Here is a 23,031-nt window from a genome sequence, read left to right on the forward strand (position 1 = left end):
CTGTCTGCTCAGGGACACCATACCTCTGGGGGTTGGGTGGCCACCTTCTTCACTTCTGCGCAGGACATCCAGGAAAACAGCTGTCAGGCTACCACTACAGGATCACATTCTTCTTCCCAACTCAGCTATATGCCAGCTGCCTTCAGAAGCGCTAGCTGATTTTGCAGTTGAAGTCATGTCTTAGGGTAAACACTCTGAAGGTTCAGAACCTTCAGAAGTACTTACAGAATACTCTAAGTTAAATTAATTCAAATGCCTTTAGCAAACTTACAAGTTTTTATCTGAATAGAAATCACAATTCACAGCCTTTACCAGTCTACTTTCTACACTCCCATATTTCTTTCTCTAACACCTTTGTTGTTAAAATTGCACTCTGGAGAAGTGGTGCTCACAAATACTCCAGTTTTCCTTCAGGCATCTGCCTAAAGGCTTCCAACTATCTTCCATCATAAAAAATGGTTATCTCGGACTTCTTAATTTTAAGAAAAAGAAGAGTTGCTTTATATTTTCTGGCAGACACATCCGTAACCCTTAACTTCACGCAACGCTGTCATCAAATCTTCCAAGACAAGGAATTTTCCTGAACAATGTTTATGCTGCTGTATGCAGCAACATAAACCACTATCCACTGAAGGACAAAGTCTGCCCAATAAAATCTGGAATCTAAAGTGTATACATACTACATCATGCTGCTTATGTGCCAAGATGAAATGTCTTGAGCATCTTACAAGGCCCTACAGACACAGTTCAGTATTTTCATTTCAATGCCTCAATTCCATCAAAATCACAACATAGAAGTAAATACCAGTGTGCTATGGAACTATCACAGCTGCTTGTTTTACCCCTCCTCATCAGAAAGATCCGGCTTTATAAAGCAGCCATTGGCAGAGGGTTCCAACAGGAGCTGTATGTTTCCAGCACACCACACTGTACTGACACAGCCCTTGCATGGCATGTTTGGAATTTCTCATATAACACTTATTAAAAAAAGTTTTAGCAGCAGCCTCCATTGGCTTTATGAATATTTACATACCACATTCAAAAAGCTTAGATGCTTTCTTCACAAAAGACATGAAAGACTGCTAAGCAGTTGCACCTTCAGGTTTCAAATACCTCAGGGAATCACTCTCTACAAAAGATTGTTAAGAGCAGACTGAAACATGCTACATACTTAAAAATATTTTAATTTGCAGAATTGTTTCCATCAGTAAGGCACACCAGACAGAGACGATTCCCACATGCTAAAATCTTTATTGTGCGAATGTTGTTCAGACCATTTATTATTCTTTGTAGACACACATTAAAAAAAAATACATTAACAGTGGCTAGATTGATGGGCAACATATTAAATCTATTTGGTGGTAATTTGTATGCATGCAGTTAAGTCTTGCGGTGTGAAAATCTTAGCCAGGAGGCCAGCCCAACTGACGACCACCCAGAACATGGAGATGTACGTGATAGACAGACTGCCCACCCTCAGGCCCTTCATTCACAACCATCCGGAATCCATTGGTCAGGCCCAGGTTAGCAGCACACTTCTTGCCAACAATCATTAAATGCCCAAGAAGCTGGAGGAGAAAAAATAAACAACAAACAAACAAAACAGAAAACACACAAAAAGGGAAGAGGGCAGGAAGGAAAAGAATGAGAGCAGAGAACTATTCAGATAAGCCAGTAAACTCATTCTTAGAAACTCAGTCACTATTCTTCAAATTGTTGTCTGCCTGCAACTGACACTTTCCAAGAAAAGGTATAAAGACTGACTATACACAAAATAGGGCAAAAAAAGAGCTATAGATTTTTTTCAAGCTAGACAGTAACACACTAAGAAGTGTCACAGAAGCTAAATTTATCTCATGGTTTTTAAAGTCCCCATTACTTCTTCAGGCAACATATATAATTCTGGTGGAAAAGAAACTTTACCTTATCATGTAAAGGTTTACAAAATATTTGAACTTGAAGTTTATAGTTACAAATGAAATATTTGGCATCTCTCAGCTAACTTTCCCTTTCTTAATCTCTGACCTGCCAAAAACCCCAAGCCCCTATTAGAGTAAGTACTACTGCCTGTAAACCAAGAAAACAGACATTGAGAGTGTACTCCAAAATAACAATTCATTTTGCACTACAAATACACATCCCAGAAATACACTTTGCTTTATATCACTACTTTTACTGGAAAACCTTAACTCAATTCCCAGTCTAAGCTAGACAAAAAGGATTATAGTACTGGAAAAGTACCTCTTTGAAATGTCAAGAGGAAAAGGGGGAGAGTCTAGTAAATTATGAAGAATTAGAGGTACAGTTTGGTGTACAGAACGTTTCTAGAGTACTTACAGATTCATCAGAATCTTCCGCTTCAGATAACCTGACAATTGGTTTCTTAGGAATCACTAGGAAATGTGTTGGAGCTTGCGGTGAAATATCATGGAACGCAAGGCACTGGAGGAAGAGCAAACATAATTTGCTTCAGGTAAGGTAAACGTTTAAGTAAATCAATATACCCCACTAAATACACACTTAAGCAGATTATCAGATACCCCGAACATAAGCAGAGATACTGATCTTTCTTGAGTGATGTATTATTCCAAGTCCTCTAATTTCTAAACACAAAACATCTACTTACCAAGACCGGTTGGTATGAAGAAAAAGAATTACTATTTTGTGTTAAATATTATTTAAAAGCTATAGTCTTCTCAGCAAGTTAATATGCAACTAGGTTCATGATTTATTATTTCCACATATACATAACAACTAACAGAGCTGATGGCATGCATGCCTGTAAAAAGTACATTTATGCGTAGTTTGCTTTTCTGTTAGCACCCTGTTTAATAAAAAAAATGCCAAACTGTTGCTAATCATCTTTCAGTTATGTCTGAATATTGTCTTGGTCAATGATAACAAGGCAATTTCAAAGAACCTGAAGTTATGTGATTGAGGCCATACTACATTTCTGTTCTCAATAGCACCACGTATTTCAGAAAAAGACTATTTCAAAATAATGTATTAAGGCTGGCTCTACTTCAGCCATTCTCAAATTGAGGAAAAGGCATCACTTTTGAAATATGAACAACACTCTGTAGTAAGTAGTTGACTCCCAACTAATTTTATGCAATTACCAAAATTACTATCAATCAGAAACTGGTTGAATTATGCCACAAAGAGTGCATACTTATAAAGATGTATTCTTCAAAATATATATTTCCTAGATGCTTTCAGTTATTTCTGAATCAATAAAGTGAATTTTCTATGTGACTATGCTGCTTTTTGATTCTCCTGAGAGGAACTGTGGCTTTTGCCACGCGCAAAGGTGGTGAAAAACCTGAACTTACATTACTTACATTACAATGCCTTATCTTGTATACCTCCAACCTGTCTTTCTTAAACCAGCTTTGAGAAGATAATGCCCAGTTTTAAAGCTCTGATGAACTGCTTGTTTCTTCCAGAGAAGGGTCGTAAGCAAAGAATGGATGAATAAAACTAATTTGCACCTAGGTAAATAAATCTTACTTTGAGTTGATCATTTTGTAAGCAGTTTTTCTATCCTGTGTGGTCCACACAGAGGCAGAATGTAAATGGCCAAACTGAGTCAAAGAATTTAATGAGCAGAAGACCAGTAGCAAGTAATTTTCTATGGGACGCAGACCAGAAGTGTTATCGAACAAAAGCACAATCACAGAAAGTCCATGAGTGCATGGGAAATCAAGCTTCATGTCAGCAACTTTAAACTAAAACAACAGTGATAAGGCTTAATTCCAGAGACTTTCTACTTTTTAGTATCTCCTTTTCTCTGCACGTCAGTTGGTGATTAAAAGCCTTCCTTACATTTCTCCTTGTAACATTTCCAGCCACCTCTAAAGAGGCCTTCATAGGGTCAACAAAATGCATTAAAGATCATCCACTATAATCAACTAAATTCTAAAAGCAGTTCTACATTTCTGTGTAGTTTAAAGTAAAAATCAACTGAGATCCTTCAGGTAATTACTCTTCCAGAAAATACTGTGCACTAATGGCAGTCAGGGTAGGTTATATGCTCTCAAGTCGCTTATCAAAGTCAGTGGCTAATTCTCAATCAAGCACAGTGCTCAGGTTACACGGCTGTAGCCATTAACAGCCGAGGAAAAACCTCCACCAGCTTTGACCCGGATAAAGAAAGGACACACCCCCTCACGCTTCAACATAAACATGATTTTCGGAAAACACTGAAAATTTCCAGTATTCTCGAAAGTAGATGGCAGCTGCAACATTTGTGTATCTATTAAGAAAACACTGTTCCAAGCTATGCATAATTTTTAAGCTCACAAATCAGACAAACAGCATCTTCAGTGAGTCTACACTGCAGATAATCCCTTATTTCAAAAGCAAAACCCCCTGTTAACGTTCAGTATTTCAATTTTAAAAAAAAAAGCTTTATATACTTTATAATACTGGATATTAGTTTAGTTTACATCTTCGAGATAACAGTTGCATTTTTTCATAAACTAACAACTTCACTTAGCTCCTAGCATGCTGTGGTGTACCAGCATCACTGAATGCTATCAGTTCCACCTCACCACAGAAACCGATTTTTGCAGCCTGCGGTATGACCAGTTCGACTTTTGTGAAGAGCAGAAAATGCTGTAATTCTCTATAATTCTTTAATAATCCCTCTCAGAGGTTCATAACCAAAGCGTGGCAGGCACAGCTGTATTATCTCCATGATGCTATTGAGAGGCACATCAAGACCTGCATTTCTGGCGTGCGAAAGCAGCTAGTTTACGGTGTCCCGGAATCCACAAGGAGACTGCCTGCTGGTCGTTCATCGAAAGTTTCACGACCACCCTCCTACACCAGGAGCGAGAGCCCCCGTCCCTCGCAGTACAGTCCGCATAGCCTGCAGTGCCGTAAGGCTGCGACACGGCGAATGCCAGCGGCCGCCGCCGGCTGCGTGAGCGCCAGCGGCCCTCCTCCATACACAGGCCGGTGACACAGCGGAGCTGGGGCCAAGCAGCACCTGCAGCCCTGCACCCGCCCTGCACCCGCTCAGGCACCCGCCGAGCCGGGCCGCGCACCGAAGGAGACCGATTCTCTAGGGACACTGCAGGAGGGTGTGGAGAGGCCCCGTCCGTCCCGCCCGCCCGCCCCGCCGCGCTCCCGAGCGCTTCAGCGGCACCCCCCGACCCGGGCGGCTGCGAGCGAGGGGCCGCCGCGTACCGCCCGCACCTGCTCGTCCTCATAGATTATACTGGCGGGGATCTCCTTGCGGATGATCTTCCCGAAGATGGTGTCGCCGCCGGGACGGGCAGCCTGCGCCCGACTGATCTCGTCAGCCATGGTGGCTGTCTCCGCGCGCGCCCGTCGCCTCGCGATTCCTCCGGAGGCCACGCCCCCCGCGGCGCTCATTGGGTCGACAGATCACGGCCTGCCGGATCCACCTCGCGATTGGTAGTTTCGCCTGTCTTTTTCGCTCGTCCCCGCCCACTCGGCTGGCCCGCCCTCGCTGACCCGGCGTGATGGGGCTCAGGGTGCGCGGAGGGATCGGGGTAGCGGGGCGGTGTGCTCTGTGTTACCCTCCGCGGAGGATTCAACGCTGTGAATGGGTGTGGCGCTGCTGGCAAGGTCATGTGGTCCCAGGAGAGGCTGATGTGGCCAGAAATGCCTTTTATTGCCGCATCAAGCCCAACGCAGGTATCTGTGTGACCTCTTGTGACAGCACTCTGCAGCCAAATGACTGCTTTTGGCAGGGCTGCCCTAGGCTTTTCTGTGCAAGTTCGGCCGAGAAACACAAACTGCTGCAAATCCTGTCCTGGAGACCCTGCTGCCTTGGCAGAGGTTTCCGAGGTGAAAGCTGTGTGGCCCCTGGCACGGAGCACAAGGCAAACAGACTGCACCAGTGTTTCCAGGCCTTTTGGGGCCGCAAGGGCTCATCAAGATAGGGCTTGGCCTGAGCCAGGTAGAGGGCTTTTATAAACATCAGTGCTGTCCCCAAAGCTTGGAGGGTAAAGTCACAAAATACATAGGGTTCAGTTTGAGGTGTTGGGTGCTGCTAGCACTGGGATGACTCTTGCAGAGGGGAAATCAACAGCCCGTTTAATGTGTCAGCCTTTCTGCATGCAAGCCATTTTCTATGAAACCGACCAATGAACATGAGCAGGCAATAATTCACTGAGGGCAACACAGCTACACATGTAGTCATCGGTGCTTTTTTTTAATATATATATGTATATATATATGACACCAGTCATGAAATAGAAAAGCAGAAAAAAAAAAACTAAAAGAGTAACAACAAAGCTTCATTTTTAGAAAATGAACTTCCCGGTTAAAATGGATTGAATCTGATTTCCCTCAAGATTTGTCTAGGAAGCTTTTAATATAGACATTTATATATTGAAACGAAGAAATTCACTCAACAGTGAACATCACTGTGATGCATGAAAGTTTTGCTTGTGTTTGTTTCCCAGGGACTCCTCAACTGTTTTCCCTAGGCCTCTTTGTCTGTCTAGACAAAAGTAAAACGCTCCCTATATAACTCACTGATTGCAGCCTTCAATGGGCACTTGGGCAAACTAAGATAAGGGGAATTTGAACAAAATGACACAGAGATACAATCTAGGGAGGGTGACCTCACCGATTTAGGAAGAAGACACCTGGACTTCACCTCACAGCGCATGCCCTGGAAAGAGCAGACACCGTGAAGAAGATCACGTACTTCTTCCCTCGACCACCAAAGACCCTCACCCTATTTTTACCACGCATGCTCAGAATATGTAAATGAATTCCGGGAACTCATCATCGTAAGACACCCCTTTCCAGGAAATCTGATGAATATGTATGATTTGTATGTAAACTGATGTCCCTTGCTAGTTCTTGGGAGCCCTTATGGTGGAGAATCCCCAGGGCGACCCCAGTGTTGCTAATAAAGAATATCTGCTTAACAGTTACATTGGATTCTGACTGTTAATTTCTTTGTTTCAGTTACATATTGGTTGACATATACTTTTGTCTCACCATGTAAATGTCAAATTTTGTATTATTTTGAATATAACAAGGCCTTTTCAAAGGATTTAATTAATTCATTCACAACTGCAGTAATTATTCCTGCAAACAGATCTATGAATAAGGATCATTTCTCCTGCTAACAGATCAAGTTTCTTTATGAGATACATAGTCCAAAATACATGCATTTAGGAAATTTAAAATATTAAAAATAATTAGTAATAGTGTAATGTTCCCACACTTCAGTTAGCTTTGAATGTAATTGCAATTCATGAAATAGACTATATATTGAAGCTAGCGGTCTAGCAAAGCAGTAAAGCTGATTACTTTTAAAATCCTTAAGCTGCCTTTAGCTAATGCTGGATGATGTGTTATTGAAGTATAAGCTTGGTTGGTTGGTTTTCTAGAGAATGGCAACTGAGTTTTAAAGTACTAGACACAGCCTTGGGATGGCCAGGCTGAGGCTGGGCTGGTCAGTCAGGCTGTGGGCAAGGCAAGGCAGGGCTGTAGGGAGCTTGATGTGAGCAGCCAAAAAGGTGACCTGGCTAGAAAGGGAAAATGACTGAAGAGAAGACAATGTCTGTTGAAGAACACCAGCAGAGAAAATGGCTGCCAGCCTGGAAACCGTGAGCCTGGGAACCAGTCTTACTGTAAATCCAGTCTCAAAAGAACCCTCTTAGTTTGAAGTTTTAGAAGGCAGGCATTCTTTATTGCAGCGCTGGATGGATGGGGGATCACTCCACCTAAGATGCATACACTAAAACAAAAGTTCATCTTTTATGTACCTTAAAAGACATGAATATTCATACAATTTTCCAAGAAGCCTCCACCTTTCCGCCTGTCTACTATGTTTATATAAAGCTGGCATTGCAAAACTACACTACACATGCACGGGGGTCTCGGGTGGTCATCGGTGGTCGTTTGGGGAGTTAGCCCCCTACTCCTTTTTCCCTTTTATGGTCACAAGTCTTTGAGGACAATTGCTTCTCCTTGGATGTTTCCCAACTCTGTTGTCTGGCCAAGCTGTTCCTTCTTATCCGCCTTGTTTGAGCATTTCTGCCAGGATGTATCTATTCTCAAGGTTAGGCTATCTTCTCTGTACACTTTAATGGCTCAGGCCCTGTTAAATACAAAGTTAAACATTGTTTGGTAAAAGAATTTTTTAATATTTGATGTGCAGAAACAAACTCTACAACTCAGAGAGTTATAAAGCAGGTATGTTTACTCCAGCGCTGGGGTGCAAGGGGATTTCTCCACAAAGCTTGCACACCAACAGCACATTTTAACAGAAGAGAGTGTGGATATACATATTCATTGGGTTACATAACACAAACATACATATGCATGAGTAAGGCTGGGTTAGTTCAAAACACTGGTGTCAGCAGTTTATGTTATCTTTGCGTCTGCACATTGCCTCCTGGGGGGCGTCTTTGAGGGTCTTTTGGAGGAAGGCTCGTAGTCTTTCTCACCTTGTACTTTTCCTCAGAGCACACACAGATTCTCTTGGCCAATTTCTTGAACAACAAGAGTAGTTCCAACCAGTTTACCACTTCTAACCTATCTAAAAACACTAGCTTATTAGTTTCTACTGTCCATAGATAGTCTACAAAGACTCAATATGTTAGAGCGCATCTGCTTTCCAAGGACATGTCTCTTACTTTCGCCGAACATATTAATTCTTGGTAAGTTTCCACAGAAAACTGCTTTGCTTTGATGAACACTGTAGTCCTTGGTAAGCTTCCACAGAACAGTCAGGGCAAGCAGGATTAATAAGCAATATTCAGAAATCATTAGAAGCTGCTATGAGTAAATAAGTTGCAAAGCAGGTGATCATTTCCTTGTATCATATTCCCCCCTTTGAGACTTCCAGGTATACACAAGTGGGTACACCAGGACCATGTAAGGTATAATGGAATGCTTCTCTTACCACTAAATGTTACAGGCCTCAACTTGCAGGCACCAACTGCTTGCAGGCAGCTGAGAGCAGGCATCAATAGGTACACTTGCTAGTGGTGAATTTTGCAGTAGTACACTTGGCTAGTGGTGATTATTCTGTAGTAATCTGTAACAAAGCAGAGAAATTTCGAGGATGAAGCCTCCCTGTCTCTGGGTATTACAGAAACGTGCAAACCCACAGTCACGATCTCCGTACACCCGCAGGCCGAGTCACCCTTCAGGCCGTGGCAGGGTAGGGCAGAGCTGCCCGGAACAATGGCGACCGTGAGTCGTGCTCAGCGGGGCGGCGTTGGCGGGCCGGCGTTGGCGGGGCACCGGCAGCACCGCCAATGGGGGGGCGCGGACCGTGTTCCATCGTCACTTCCGCCTCCACCACTGCCCCGCTCCTCCGGACCGGAACAGGACGGCGGTCACCATGGCGAGGCGCGGGCAGGCGAGTGTGGTGCGCATGCGCGGCGGCACGGGCGGGAGGCGGCGGGGAGAGGGCGCCAGCAGCCGCCGCTGCCCGCCGAGGGGGGTGCTTGGCTTCTCTCGGTCAGGCCCTATCCTGGCCGCGTCTTCTGAGGTTGCTGGCGGGGAAGGGTGTCCCCTCCCCGGTACTCGGGGACCGCCTGGAGTGACCTGGAGTCGGGGCCGGTGGGAAGGGACGGGGAGCGCCCGCGGTGCGTCGGCGGTGGAGGCTGCTAGCGCACCCTCTCCTTCCGTCTCCGGCCTGCGGCGGTGGCGGGGCCGACCGTGCCCTTCCCCGCTTGGCTTGCGCCCTCCGTGCGACGGGGGTCACTCGTGCTCTACAGAGTGGCGCAGGCGTCGGAGGGAGGGCTGCGGCCCACCGGTTGTTGCCGCCGTGCGGCCGGCCGCCTCCGGCGTTTTTGTCCTTGTAGTGCGTGCAGCACCGACAGAGTGTGCTGTGTTCCCCCTCAAATTTGCGGCCTTAGGCTGTGGATGGTAGCTAGATACAAATTATATACTATGGGGATTTTTTCCTTGTATGTCACTGGAGGGTAGTAACGTTTCTTCTAGCAATTCCTAACATAGCATCAACAGGCAGAGGCTTTCAGGGCAAGGAGGACACAAAACTAGGTAATAGTAGAGTTTTGCATGCAAAAACCGTTGTAGAGAGATGACAAGTAGAAGTTAAAATACATCAAGAGAATGAATTGTGATGGGAAGATGAAGAAAAGCAAAGACAGAAGGATTATTTAAACCTTGCATCTTTACAGTATAATTTTAATGGTAGTTGAGCCCCTGTTTCAGAAGTGTTCTGAAGCCTAGTATTAGGGGTACTAATAGACTGGAGTATTAGGTGGTGTTTCATTAGGTGACCGGAGCTCAAAAGAGCGTGCATTAATATATTTTTCTTCAAAGTCATCTAATGTACCTACTCTGTGGTTGGTGTGCTGAAGAACTTTCCAGGAGGGGTTTGCAGAAATAGGCAAATAGCAGAGGAAGGTGCCTGAAAGTTGCTGATCAAAGAGTTCAGAATAACCATAAAAACTTCTTCAGGTTTCGCCATACAAGTCTTTGACTCAAAACCATTTGTATTGTTAACTTTACTAGTTTCAAAGATGGCAAAAATATTATGGGGTAGAAATATTTCAGGATGTCCTGTCCAAATAATTTAGTCAAACCTCTTAAACTACACCTACATAACAAGAAATTTATTTGCTGCCTTTTAATTCTGTTGGTTTACTTTCCACAGGTTCATCCATCTAGAGAATGCTGCAATTAAAGGCAGCAGGGTTCTGTTCAAGTTGCTAATTATTAAGGACACAGAAGCTGAAAAGGAGTTAGCAGACTCCATGTTCTCTTTTAAATGTCTCTGCTTGGATTGTTTTAACTGATTGTCAAGTCGTATACTAATTCTTGTAAAAGTGACAAAAGCTTTTTAGTTAAACATTTGTGAGACCCTTACTCAATTGAGCGTTTGTCCTCATTCCAGAAAGATCTGTAGTGCAGTGTCATACACAACAGGATGCTAAATCATAAATTACAGTAGAAATTATGACATGGTCTAATCCACGTGGTGAAGCAAGATTTGGATTTGTTTCTGTTTCTAAATTGTCCCTTAATAGCACTGAAGTTATGGTAGTATTATCTTAAAGAAGCACTAGTGAGCTGGAAAGTTGCCTGTTCTTACAGTTTTATGTCTTCGTCCTTTTCCTCAAAACTGTGTTTTTGTGTGTGTACACTTCTGGATGTATTATCTCAAGATGTAGCCAAGTGACCAGCTGAGCAGAGGGTGAGAACTTAGATTGAAAATCTAAAAATATATCAACATCTGTTGGAAGTAATAGCTTTCAGAGAAGCTTACCGTTTCTCTCTCTGTCATTGGCAGATCTAAAGCAGAGGCAACCCTTTTTTTCAGGGCCCCACCAGGATGTTTTTATTGGCCTTTTAGGGGACAGTCTTCTTTGCATCTCCAGCTCACAGATACAGAGCATGCTGATAAAGAAGATGATAATTTCACATTTAACAGCCCTGTGTTTCCTCTGCGTCTTTCCAAGAAATTTCTTTTGACATTAATTGTGAGAAAACAATTTAGGATTGTCATGAAGTACTTGAAATTGTGCTTTCTAGAGATGCCAAAACACACTAGGAAGTACTAGAAATAACTTCAAAAGGTATCTCATTATCAAGATTTTTTTTTTAATTTTTTTTTTATGCTTGTCAGAGATCCTTGTCAATCTCTGACAAACACCAAAAAATCTGATAAGGACTTGAGGATTTCTGTAATCGTCAGTATCTGTGAATAAACAGCCAAAACCACATGACTGTGAGCTGTGATTTTCGGGGGTTTTGCTTTACATACATACTGAGGTGTGTCATCTTTTGAAGAATAATTGTTGAATTAGTTAATAAACAGTTTGAGTTCCTTTTGAAATCCAGTTTTCTCACTCGACATTGTAAGTGTGAGAATACTTTAGCCATTTACATAATCTTTTTTTCATAATCAGAGAATATCCAGTGATGTACCCTTGATAGTCCCTTCAGGTGACTTGACTTTTAGAGTTACTCCGATTCTGTTGGGTTTATTTGATATTGGCATAATAAATACATTTGCGTCAATGTATTTTCAGCATTATATTCCCGTCATGCCAAATAATTGTTTAGGAGTGTGGTGCTAGTACTCTCTAGCATCTTGAATTAATTTGAAACATCTAGAACTGTGGAGGATTTTGATTTCCTCACATCTGCTTTGGCTGCAAGTTATTTGGTCAGGAATTGAGATAAAGCATCTTAGACACTGATTCCATACTTTACTAATGGAAGAGAACGTGAAAGGTCGACCAGAACACTCCTAATCGCAACATGTTCATTTTAACTAAGAATCCTGCTAGAAACAAGCTAATTCTATTGATGTTGTATCATCAGGTTTTGAAGCTTTTTAAGTTATTACACAGAACCCGGCAAGAAGTTTTTAAAAATGATACCAGAGCCCTTGAAGGTGAGATTCATTTTTTTTTGGTGTGGTGCATGCTTACCTATATTTCTGTGGAACTTCCTTTTCTGGATACGCAGAAAGAGAATTCTTAACATCATTTTCCTTTAAATTATTCCCTTCCACATTTTATAAGTAATCATTGGGAAAACTTGTATGTCCATAACCAGACATCCTTTAATTTGAAACAAAAAACTAATTGTTAGACTCAAGCACTGAAGCCATATTTCATATGGAAAACATCTCATTTTGGAACTTCAGTGATCTTCCTGGGATTTTTTAAAAAAGTATGTTCAACTGCACTAAGCATTTCAGTTGATTCTCTTTATGTACAGTTGATCCTCAGGGGATAAATACTTCTTTTTTAGAAAACCAACTTATTCCAGTCAACTTGAAATAAGACATCACCTGAATTCCATGGGAATCTTCTAATCAAATACTTCAAGCAGAATGCACCAGGAACGTGCTGTAAAGGACTTTGGATTCTGAGCTTTGAGGCAGCGACAAAGACAAGATACACTTTTTTGTTCACACTTTTGTTTTCTTGTTTATTTAGCTGCAAGACAGAAGATAAATGAAGAATTCAAAAACAACCAAGATGAAACATCTGAAGAGAAGATAAATGAGGTACTTCTTGTTTTCATTGTTTTTTTTCCACTTTGCATAACAGTGCTTATATAAGAACTTTTTACTTAAAGGATCTCTACTTAAAGGAGTGTAAGTACTCGCTGTGTAAGTTACCTTTGCTCAGTTGTTATCTTAACAGTTTTTACTGACATTTTTCTGAAACTTAATGAGATCTGAAATGAAACTTCTGTATTTTAGGTATTTTTAGTTCTTAACATTCATAGAGAGTGAATAATTTAGTCCTTGTCATTCAGCCTTTTAACAGACTGTATTTAGACTGTTACTGGGCACTAGTTGGAAGAAAGTGCCTCCATCTGCCCTTTGCAGAAGTAAATCTAAACCTTTGCATCATACTAGCCACTAGTCAGTAACATAAATAGTTCTGAGCATTTAGTTTGGACTTTCTAGCATTTCTGCTTATTACCAGACCCCTATAGTAATACTTACATATTTGTGTTCCTGATGTCCAATCTCTTAAATTGTATGTTCTTTTTATTACAGATGTACAGGAAAAAACTTGCTATAATTTTTAAATCTATATTTGTTAGGAATGGCAACCTACAAAATACACATGTAACTTTTTTATATGGTTTAATTGATATCTTGATTAAATGTGTCAGTGGAAGAAATTCTAGACTTTAATCAGAACTACAGAATCCTAGAACATCATAGAGGCTGTCATATTTATTGTATGTGTATATATATGTACACACTGAATAGACTTGGTTGCAGAAGAACTGAATCAAATGATATACAGGACTTGTGAGAACCTGGGCGCTTGCTTGCATAAACATGGGGATGTTAGTGTTCAGTTTTGGACAGCAGCTAAAAAAATTAATACTGACCAACCAAATGTGCATTACTTTGCCAGAATAGAAAGCTGCAATGTCTTCTGATATGACATCAAATACTTAGTTATGTAGTGACCTAAGGAGGCAGGAGTAACTATCTGCAGTATTAGAATGTGAGATGTGGCAGCTAAATCTACTGCAGTATTATAGTTCAGATCAGGAGTGCACTTCTGAAGTTACCTTGGTTATCTCCACTTCCTGTGAGTTGGCTTATTTTGTGAAGCAGTCTCAGAGCAAATGGCAGAATTCCTTTAAGATGAATCTGAAGGGGAAGGTGTGCTTCCAGAGCATGCAGCCTAGTTGCTGATGAGCATTCAGTAGGGGTACTGGAGGATACCTAGTCTAAACCCTTAAAAGGGAAAGGGGGGAGCAGAAATTCAGTGTAGAATTCAAATCTTGAGCTCTAACTCTTGCAAAGATCCACTTCTGTTGGTACAGGCTACTTCCTAGTGTAAGCTTATCTTCCGAAGTGTCTCACTTGTGCAATTTCATTTATTTCTGACACAGGTATCATGCAAGCAAGTATTAGGCTTCTCTTAATCGCTCAGCAAAACTAGCAAGGATGCTTCTGCTTATCCTCTTAATGAGGGAAGGAATTCTAGGCCTTTTGCCAAATAGTAATGTCTCTACTAATCTTTAGGTAGTGCCTTGTTCCTGTACTGCTTTTCTGTGAAACCTCAGTGTTCTTAATTCTTGTCATGCTTTGTCCTTATCTTTGCCTCCTTATTTCAAGAGGAGGAACGTTACAAGAACCAATTGCCCTTTCACTAAATGTTATTGAGGCATTCACCAGTGTCTTTGATCACTGAAAGCTGGTTACTTGTTTTGGTAGCTGCATTCCACCTTATTCCTTTGCAGTTTTAATTGCCTATGTAGATCTTATACTGCTGTATGTTACTGAGCAGAAGTTTCATTTCTCTCGTGCTGTATATCAAAGTAGCTTATATATCAACCTGTAAATTATTCCAGGATCCCCAAAGTAAAAGCTATGTATATATAGTGCATAACTAACTGAATAATAGAACTGACTGTCTTTATTATTTGAATAACTGCCTAGTATGGAAAATACCTCCAGGAATAATCACATATAATTTAAATTACTCTGTTGTGTTGTTTGTGTTGGGTTTTTTTTCCTTTTTCTAGCTTCTGAAAATAGCTTCAGATGTTGAAGTGATTCTCAGAACTTCTGTTATTCAGGCAGTTCACACAGATTCCGACAAAATATGTGAGTAAAGCTGCATGCTAATAAGATGTTTAAAAATGTTGTAGTTCACTAAATAACTATAAATTTTGAAAAGTAAGTAAAGGAATAGAGAGGGCAAAAGTCTGCCTATCTGTCATTCTCTGCACAAACCCTTAATTTAAGCCCATTGTCTAATGACACTACCTAGGACAGGTGGAGATTTCAAAGTTTTTACACAAATATTTTGAAATACAGAGGGTGATAGAAAAGAGGCAGTGACTGCATTTAATGCCCTGATTGAGAGAAGTTATAGTTTGGTACCTTAACTATGAGGAATAACAGCAATTAGGTAGCAAGTCAGCATGCGGGTAGTGGCTAGTCAGTGAGTGTATGTCTAAATGTAGCGGCCACAGAACCTGTAGGTGCTTGTTCTACCAAATAGGTAGAATCTGTCGAGGAGAAATAGCAAATGCAGTATGTATGCTGTCCACAGAGTAGCTTTTTCTTTGAGGATTGGTTGTTCTTTTCCAAATCTTTGTTCTGACAATTTAAATTTCAGATTATGCCTTAGAAAATTTGTGACACAACAATGGCCTTGATGCAAAACCTATCAAATTCTCAAATTTTGGTTCCTGGTTTTAGAAGTTCTTTTCTCTTAACAGTCAAAACCAAGAGAAATAGTAGGTTCAGCGTACAACTATGTGGTAGAGGGTAGGAGAAACCTTCAGCTCTGTACATTGTTTCCTTTTGCTTCTGTTTAGTGGTGTCTGTAAAGCTTTGTAACTATTTTCAGCTTTAGGTTTGGTAAAGCATTTAACTTTAGAACAGCCATTATGATTATGGCTGAAGTGTTGAGTCTTCCACAGTGATCCTAGGCAAATGACAGAAGAGTAGGAACAGAGCAAGTGAACTTTGACATCTTCCAGCTGTTTATACCTGGCAGCACTTCCTGAGTGAGGGTTGGTTTCTGTTTTAGTTATCTTTGGCGTGTTTCTCTCTAATGAACTTGTTCCTGTCAACCTAGGCAGATTTCTTGCATCCAAAAACCTTTGACGAAGAATTTTTTTGGAGAATTGCTTGCTGTAGTTTTGAATCTAGTCTTACTCATCAATTACTATCTATTTTCACCAAGCTGTTCATGAGTTTTTAAGCCCCTTATTGCTCCTCTTTTGGTTTTTTTCCCCCTCTATGGAACAGCTTCTCTGTGAAACAACAAATAAATGCCTGTGATCATTCTGTTGCTATTCTCTTCACCCTTTTCAATTCTACTATCTCTCTCTTAAGATGATTAAGAGCTCGGTCTCTCAATCAGAGTTGAGCACAGTCCAAGCTATGGGCAAATCAGGCATTTATACACACAATGATGACGCAATGATGTTTTGTCTTTCATTCTCAATTAGTTTCCTAGTCATTCCTAATTATGAATTTAATTTTTGGCTGCTGTGCGTCCATATATTTATTTATTTTTACAAAATTATCTTGTATTCATTATACCCATCTGAATGGTCATAGTCAGTTTTGAACCTATGACTTTCTTTGTGAAGTCAGTGTGGGTTTTTTTGACCTGTATGCATTGCATGGCTCTACAGGTAATTTCATCTGTCATTTTACTTGTTACTCAGTCAAGTTTTAAGTTCATCGTGCAATTCTTCACAGTAAACCATTTTCTTAAAGAACTTATGCAGGATGGTATCATTAAAATCTGTTCTTTTCCTGATTACTTACAAATGTGTTGAACAGCACAGATGCCAACAAAAATACCTGTAGAACTCCACTTTTGACATCCCTCCATTGGCACACCCGGTCATTTATTGTTCACTTCCTACAGTTTAACCAGTGACTTATACATGTAAGACATTCTATCATAATAAGGCTGTTGTTTCCTTAAAAGCGTTTGCTGAGGGACTTTTGGGAATCCCCAAGCATGTTGTGGCAGCTCCCCAAGAGCTGTTCAGAGAACTCCATCGGGGACTGTAAGGCAGAACTCCCCTTGCAAAAGCCACATGAAATTATGTTCAAATACTAATTTATATTCTAATACTGTGTGTGTAGGGATGGGGTTAGAACAGCAAAAGCCCACCTGGAGGATGGCAAGAACAGCAGCTACAGGTATATCAGCAACGAAAGGAAGAGGGGGAAAAATGTGGGCCCACAGCTGAGTAGGCGGGGGACCTGATAACAAAGGAGACGGAAGAGACTGAGGTACTCGCTACCTTCTTCACCTCAGTCTTTACTGCTAAGGTTTGCCTTCAGGAGTCATTGGCCTCAGACCCCAGGGAGGACCTGGAGTGAGGCTCTTAGTTTTGGTAGAGGAGGAAGAGGCTAGGGAGCAGATGGGTGCATAGACAAATTCATGGGACCTGATGCACTGCACCCATGGGTGGTGAGGGAGCTGGCTGATGTCATTGTGAGGCTACTCTCCAATCAACTTTGAAAGGTCATGGTGATTAGGGGAGTTGCCTGAGGATTGGAAGAAAGCGAATGTCACTCCTCTTTCCAAGAACGGCAAGAAAGAGATCTGGGAAGCTGGTCAGCCTCACCTTGATCCCTGGGAAGGTGGTTGAGCCAATCCTGGAAGCTGTTTCCAAACATTCTAAGAACAGAATGGGGACTGGGAGTAGTCACCATGGATTTATGAAGGGGAGACCTTCTCTGACCATTCTGATACCCTTTTACAGTGAAATGACTTGACTCAGCGAACGCGGGGAGAGTAGTGGTGATTGTCTCTTTTGACTGTAGCAGAGCTTGAATGCTGTCTCCTTTAAAATTTCCATAAACAAAAAGTGATAGAATTGCTCCTACCTAATTTTACAGACTTCTTAGAGAAATGGTAGCAATGGGGTTTGTGTGGAAGAAGGAGGACTTCCAGAGTCTGGTACTGGCCAGAAAAACTGTCCTGCAGCAAAAAATCTGGAGTGCATCTGTACACAGGGTGCATTTGACCTGCTTATGAATGCAAAGGATGTCATTATGCAGTCTCCTGCCCATTTTTTTTTTCTGTATCTGTTTTGGATATGTCTAAGCTTTGCTTCTCTGTAATTGATCTTACTGCAGTAAGAACAAAACAATAGTCTTGAAAACCCATCAGAGTTCAAGAGCTGTCTGTTTTGTGTGTGTTTGGAATATTTAGTCTTGACAATGTAGTGAGTCACCAATTAAAGGATCAAGAATTCTTAGAAAAGAAGTACAGAGAATCATGATAGAAGGTCATGGAATAAGAATGAACAGTATTAAAAAAATGTATAGAATGGATAGATATTCTTGCTTGTCCTGGTATAATTAAAATGTAAAGAGCATTCAGTGGAGTTGGAATTTACATTCAAAGCTAATACAAAATAAAAAAGGCATTTTTATTTTGCACAATAAATAATTCTTAAAGGTTGTAGCAATGAAAAATCTTTGTGGCGAGGAGGAAGGTTATTATTCAAAAGTACAAAAAAGCAGAAGATCAAACTTGATGCTTAGCTTGATCCCATAGTGAAAGAGTAAAAGCAAATCTCCTTATAGAAAGAATATACAGACCTTTATACAATGGTAAATTGATAAGTAACAGAACATTATTCCTAAGTGCCATTTTTTGAGCAGGCTTCTAGTGTGTTTGCACCTTTCCTAAGAATCCAGCTTTGATTAGTCAGCACTCTGAACTAGGCAATTCTGATATAGCTTTTGTTACACTATTAATATCACTAGTAGCACAGAGTATGCTATTAGAAAATTCCCAAACCAGAAATTCAGAATTTTTAGGGAGTTGAAATAATTGTCACTGTATTTTGATAGTAGTTTATGCTGAATTGCATGGTCAGTACATTGTGTGAAATTGTACCTGTAAATGGGTGTGGTTTCCACTGCTGTTCCATTGTGTTGAATATCTTACTGTATTGTTTCCATCCTTTCTTGTTTGTAAAGAAAAATTGTCTGAGATTAAAAAGTGGAAAAAAGTTGGAAGTGGGACTTCAGCTTCCAGTTGAATCTATGGCTAGGTGTTGTCGTGGTTTAACCCCAGCCGGCAACTAAGGCCCACACAGCCACGTTCTCACTTCCCCCAACTGGGACAGTTTAATAGGTAGAGTGAAAGCTACGTGCGCAAGCAAAGCAGAGAAAGGAATTAATTCAGTACTTCCCATCATCAGTCAGGTGTTCAGCCATCTCCAGGAAAGCAGGGCTCCATCATGCGTAATGTTTACTTAGGAAGATAACTGCCGTAACTCTGAACATCCCCCTTTCCTCCTTTTTCCAGCTTTTATTGCTGAGCACGATGTCAGATGGTATGGACTATCCCTTTGGTGACTTGGGGTCAGCTGTCCTGGCTGTGTATCCTCCAAACGTGTTGTGCATTTATATGATGAAAATACCAAGTGGATCTTCTCACTCCCCTTTGGTTTTTTTGTCTCGTAGGAGCCAGTTTCTGATGGGAAGTTTATTGTAGGAAGGGCCTGTGTGTGTGTGTATGAGTCTACTTAGGTAGCACATTGAATGGGTATTCAATTCCAGTACAGCTTTGATTAAAGAAGTTTTAGCAGAACAAAATCAACCTTTTTGATCCTTAATCTTTATGCTCTATGGTAATTATAGTGCCAGTAGAATTGCAGTTAGCTCCCTCGTTGCTTTTATGGTATCATTTTGTATTAAATGAGAGGCTTGGAACATATTTATTAACAAAAAAAACCAAAAGAAAAAGTGGAAGGGCAGCCCTAAGGTGGCTGCTTGAGTTGCTGTTTGTTAGCAAATAAAAATAAGCAACCTCAGTTGAAAAGTTTACTTTTCATAGTGCTTCATCTTAGGTGCTACCTGTTTGTTTTGGAAACTTTGTAGGTGAAGATTTACTTTGCAGTAATAGAAATCATATTGGCCTATTTGTAAAGAAAGAATACTTACATTTGGGCTGTATTTAAATTAGTATTATGGTTTTGCTTCATGCCCAGCCATTGCCCCTCCCACCCCAAAAAGGATTAAAGTGATCAGTTGCTATATTGTAGGAAAGAAGAGCGGGGATGGGGGGGCAGGCCCTGGGAACAGGAAAAGAAACTAGGTACCATGTTTCAGAAACCTGTTCCCACAGGTGCTTTCCTCGAGTTACTGTCAAAATCTTTTGGCTCTAACTTTTCATATTATAGCTGACAGTACACACAATTTAGTTACACTTGGTGTTTTCCCTTTCCTTTCCCCTTTCCCCTTTCCCCTTTCCCCTTTCCCCTTTCCCCTTTCCCCTTTCCCCTTTCCCCTTTCCCCTTTCCCCTTTCCCCTTTCCCCTTTCCCCTTTCCCCTTTCCCCTTTCCCCTTTCCCCTTTCCCCTTTCCCCTTTCCCCTTTCCCCTTTCCCCTTTCCCCTTTCCCCTTTCCCCTTTCCCCTTTCCCCTTTCCCCTTTCCCCTTTCCCCTTTCCCCTTTCCCCTTTCCCCTTTCCCCTTTCCCCTTTCCCCTTTCCCCTTTCCCCTTTCCCCTTTCCTTTCTTTCTTCCAGTCCTGCATCTCTAAAATAACTATTTAATAACTGAATAGAAAAATCCAAAGACTTGTGTTAGACAGTGAGAATAAATATTGGTAAGGGGAATGTTTTCCCTAATCAAATGAAATCATTCTGTGCTGTCATAGAAGCAGTGCACAGGGCAGTGTTATTCTTTAAAAAGAATTTGAGATGCAGTGGTATACGCTTATGTTGGGATTCACTGGTAGATCTTTAAAAAAAGAAAAAAAGAAATTAGGCTAAGATTTTCTTATTAAAGAGAAGACAATTTAAATTAGGAGCTTGTTAGACAATTTTTCTGATTTTTTAATGTTTCAGTCTGAGTTATGTTAGTATACAAATGTCTTCGTTCTATTCGTTTCACTTTAGTTTCAGATTAAGTTGACACAAGTAGAGCTTACATTTTTGTAATATATCACACATGCAGCATGTTCTGATGATTTTGATCTGGTGTGTTGGCAATGTTTGCTCAAAACTTACCTTTGAAAAGGAAAGTTAAAAATTATTCTTTCAATCTTTATTTGTTTGGACTTTTGTTTTTCATTACTTTATATCCAATTCTGTTTTTCTTTGGTATTTCTGTTTCATGTACCTATTCTAGGTGTGTAGATCAACATGTTTTGTCATAAATTTACTCACATTTTGTCTAAGAGAAATGCAATTTAAATTTTAGTTAAGGCTCTTAGAAACTTATTAAATGTATCAGTATCAGTACACAGATGCAAAAGGAACATACCTTCAAGGAAATCAGTTTTCTTGTAAGATATGGGATATCAGTGCACTTTGTACAGAATGTTACTCATTACAGACACGTGCACACAAACACACACAGTTTTACAGGTTTACTGTACCTTTCGCAGCTGTCTGACCTAGTCAAAGTAAAGCATTATGATTTCAGGTGCTTGTGCTTTAGTTTTTACTCCTGGAGCAAATCTGACATGACAGAACTCCTTCCCTTCATGAAGAAAGGACAAGCTGATTTCTGAAGGGCTAGAAGGCAAGAACTTAGAGTCAGGAAGAGGTTAAAATTATGTATAATTAGACAAACCCTAACACACCACACATAATTTTCATTTGATGCTTTCTTTTCGTATTGGCCTTTAAAACAGGTGTGACAATGAATATTACAGATCAGATTCCAGGATGCTGGGAGAGAAGGCTAAATCAAATTAAGTATTAATTTTTGGAGCTGTTGAACTAAACATAGTCTGATTTAGGCATGATAAAATTTCCATTCTTTCTTGCTAAAAGTTATTGCAACACTTTACCATTTTTTATGGATTCTTAATGCTATTAAAATATTTTCAGTGCTTCAGGAAAAAGGGAAAGCCAATATTCTGTCCAAGAGAAAGTAAAAATCTTAATATAATTTTGTCTTGGGTAGATACCATGATGCTGCTCGTATGCTTACCAGAAGTTCAGATTCTCATTTTAGTAACCTGATTTTTTTTGTAGTAAACTGTTTTTTTGTTTGTAAATGTAAAAACAACTTTAGAATGTTAAATATTATTTTCCATAAGATTATATTCTTACAGGGTTTTTTTTCTCTTACAGTGCTCATACCCAGGAAAGATCTGCTACAAGACAACACTCCTTACTTTGATAAACCAACAAAAAAGCATGAATCCTGAGGAAAATATGCCCCTCTCCCCAGAAGGTTAATATCCTGTAATGAGATCTCTGAAAACCAGTAGTGGATACCTGTTTTAAAGCTAATTTTTAAGAACAGTTAAATGTTGTTATCAGGAAAACAAAACTGAAACTGAGTCACCAATTTTATTGTGTGCTGTGATACCATCATGCACTTCTTCTGTGGAAGATACTAATACTTCCACAGAAACTCAAGACGCACAGTTCTATTAAAAATAAGCTGCTGAATTGTGTTACTTCAGCCAGGAGTGTTTGTAATTATGACAGCTGTCAGACAGATTGTTTCCTAGCAATCCAGAGTTTTAAAAACTAAATACAAATTAAATGCAGTTCTTAATCCTGATAATACTTGTTTGTAAGTTTATTGTCAACCATATGCTGCTTTGAAGTAATGAAGAACAGTCTTGTGGCACTTACCATTAAATTTATGCTTTGAACCAGAAGCATGATTTCTGAAGTTGTCATTAATTGTACACTAATATACTGTGGTGTTTGAGAGACTTCTTGAGATTTATCTGAATAATTCAGATTTTACAGATGGGAGAGTGTGTGTAGTGTTTTTCTTCTCCCTCACACCTTTGAACGACCAGGAGTGGCAGGGTTTGAGTTCTTAGATGACAGTGGAACAAGACAACCCAGCCACAACCTAACCTAAGGATGTTGTTTTAGATATATGGTTTATGAATTTAAGGTTTCTGTTTTACCTTGTGATTATAGAGTGACTTACTGAGGCATTTTCCAAAGAAAAGAGGCTTGTTGCTTAGTTGCAAGTGATCTGAAGTGGAATTCATCACAATGATCTGTTTACTTCCATTTTCATTGGAACCAAAGACAACTGTAGTGATATATAGAATCTTCTCTGTGAAAATGGTAACAGGCACCATACGAG

General features: G+C 40.5%; 2 protein-coding genes and 1 long non-coding RNA gene across 4 annotated transcripts; 1 reads left to right on the forward strand and 2 right to left on the reverse strand.

Moving 5' to 3' along the window:
• Window positions 1–1,231: 1,231 nt before the first annotated feature.
• Window positions 1,232–5,364, reverse strand: HINT1 (histidine triad nucleotide binding protein 1). Its single transcript, XM_074856416.1, has 3 exons — window positions 5,203–5,364; window positions 2,338–2,442; window positions 1,232–1,568 (listed from the first exon to the last, which is right to left on the reverse strand). Exons 1-3 carry the CDS (start codon window positions 5,311–5,313, stop codon window positions 1,404–1,406), a joined length of 381 nt encoding a protein of 126 aa, XP_074712517.1. The 5' UTR covers window positions 5,314–5,364; the 3' UTR covers window positions 1,232–1,403.
• Window positions 5,365–6,170: 806 nt separating this feature from the next.
• Window positions 6,171–9,247, reverse strand: LOC141938147 (uncharacterized). The gene is made up of 2 exons (XR_012627181.1): window positions 8,903–9,247; window positions 6,171–8,095 (listed from the first exon to the last, which is right to left on the reverse strand). It is a non-coding gene; the product is annotated as an uncharacterized LOC141938147 (long non-coding RNA).
• An 82-nt stretch (window positions 9,248–9,329) lies between these two features.
• On the forward strand, window positions 9,330–22,585 carry LYRM7 (LYR motif containing 7). 2 transcript variants are annotated; one of them, XM_074856548.1, is made up of 5 exons: window positions 9,330–9,364; window positions 12,304–12,376; window positions 12,927–12,997; window positions 14,992–15,073; window positions 22,047–22,585. In XM_074856548.1, the coding sequence occupies exons 1-5, from the start codon at window positions 9,347–9,349 to the stop codon at window positions 22,121–22,123; spliced, it is 321 nt and encodes a 106-aa protein (XP_074712649.1). In that variant the 5' UTR covers window positions 9,330–9,346; the 3' UTR covers window positions 22,124–22,585. The 2 variants fall into 2 exon arrangements, with proteins under 2 accessions (XP_074712649.1, XP_074712650.1); XM_074856549.1 differs by lacking the exon at window positions 14,992–15,073.
• The last annotated feature ends 446 nt before the right edge of the window (window positions 22,586–23,031 follow it).

This window comes from Strix uralensis, chromosome Z, assembly GCF_047716275.1.
Source record: "Strix uralensis isolate ZFMK-TIS-50842 chromosome Z, bStrUra1, whole genome shotgun sequence".
Lineage (NCBI taxonomy): Eukaryota > Metazoa > Chordata > Aves > Strigiformes > Strigidae > Strix > Strix uralensis.

What these genes read in the sequence shown, in the direction of transcription:
- HINT1 (XM_074856416.1), bottom strand. Translation starts at nt 5,313, where the DNA reads ATGGCTGACGAGATCAGTCGGGCGCAGGCTGCCCGTCCCGGCGGCGAC. An exon ending in TAATCTATGAGGACGAGCAG is followed by an intron (nt 2,443 to 5,202) that starts GTGCGGGCGGTA and finishes CTCTTCCTCCAG; the next exon opens with TGCCTTGCGTTCCATGATAT. An exon ending in CGGAAGATTCTGATGAATCT is followed by an intron (nt 1,569 to 2,337) that starts GTAAGTACTCTA and finishes TTTCTCCTCCAG; the next exon opens with CTTCTTGGGCATTTAATGAT.
- LYRM7 (XM_074856548.1), top strand. An exon ending in TGATACCAGAGCCCTTGAAG is followed by an intron (nt 12,377 to 12,926) that starts GTGAGATTCATT and finishes TTGTTTATTTAG; the next exon opens with CTGCAAGACAGAAGATAAAT. An exon ending in CACAGATTCCGACAAAATAT is followed by an intron (nt 15,074 to 22,046) that starts GTGAGTAAAGCT and finishes TTTCTCTTACAG; the next exon opens with TGCTCATACCCAGGAAAGAT.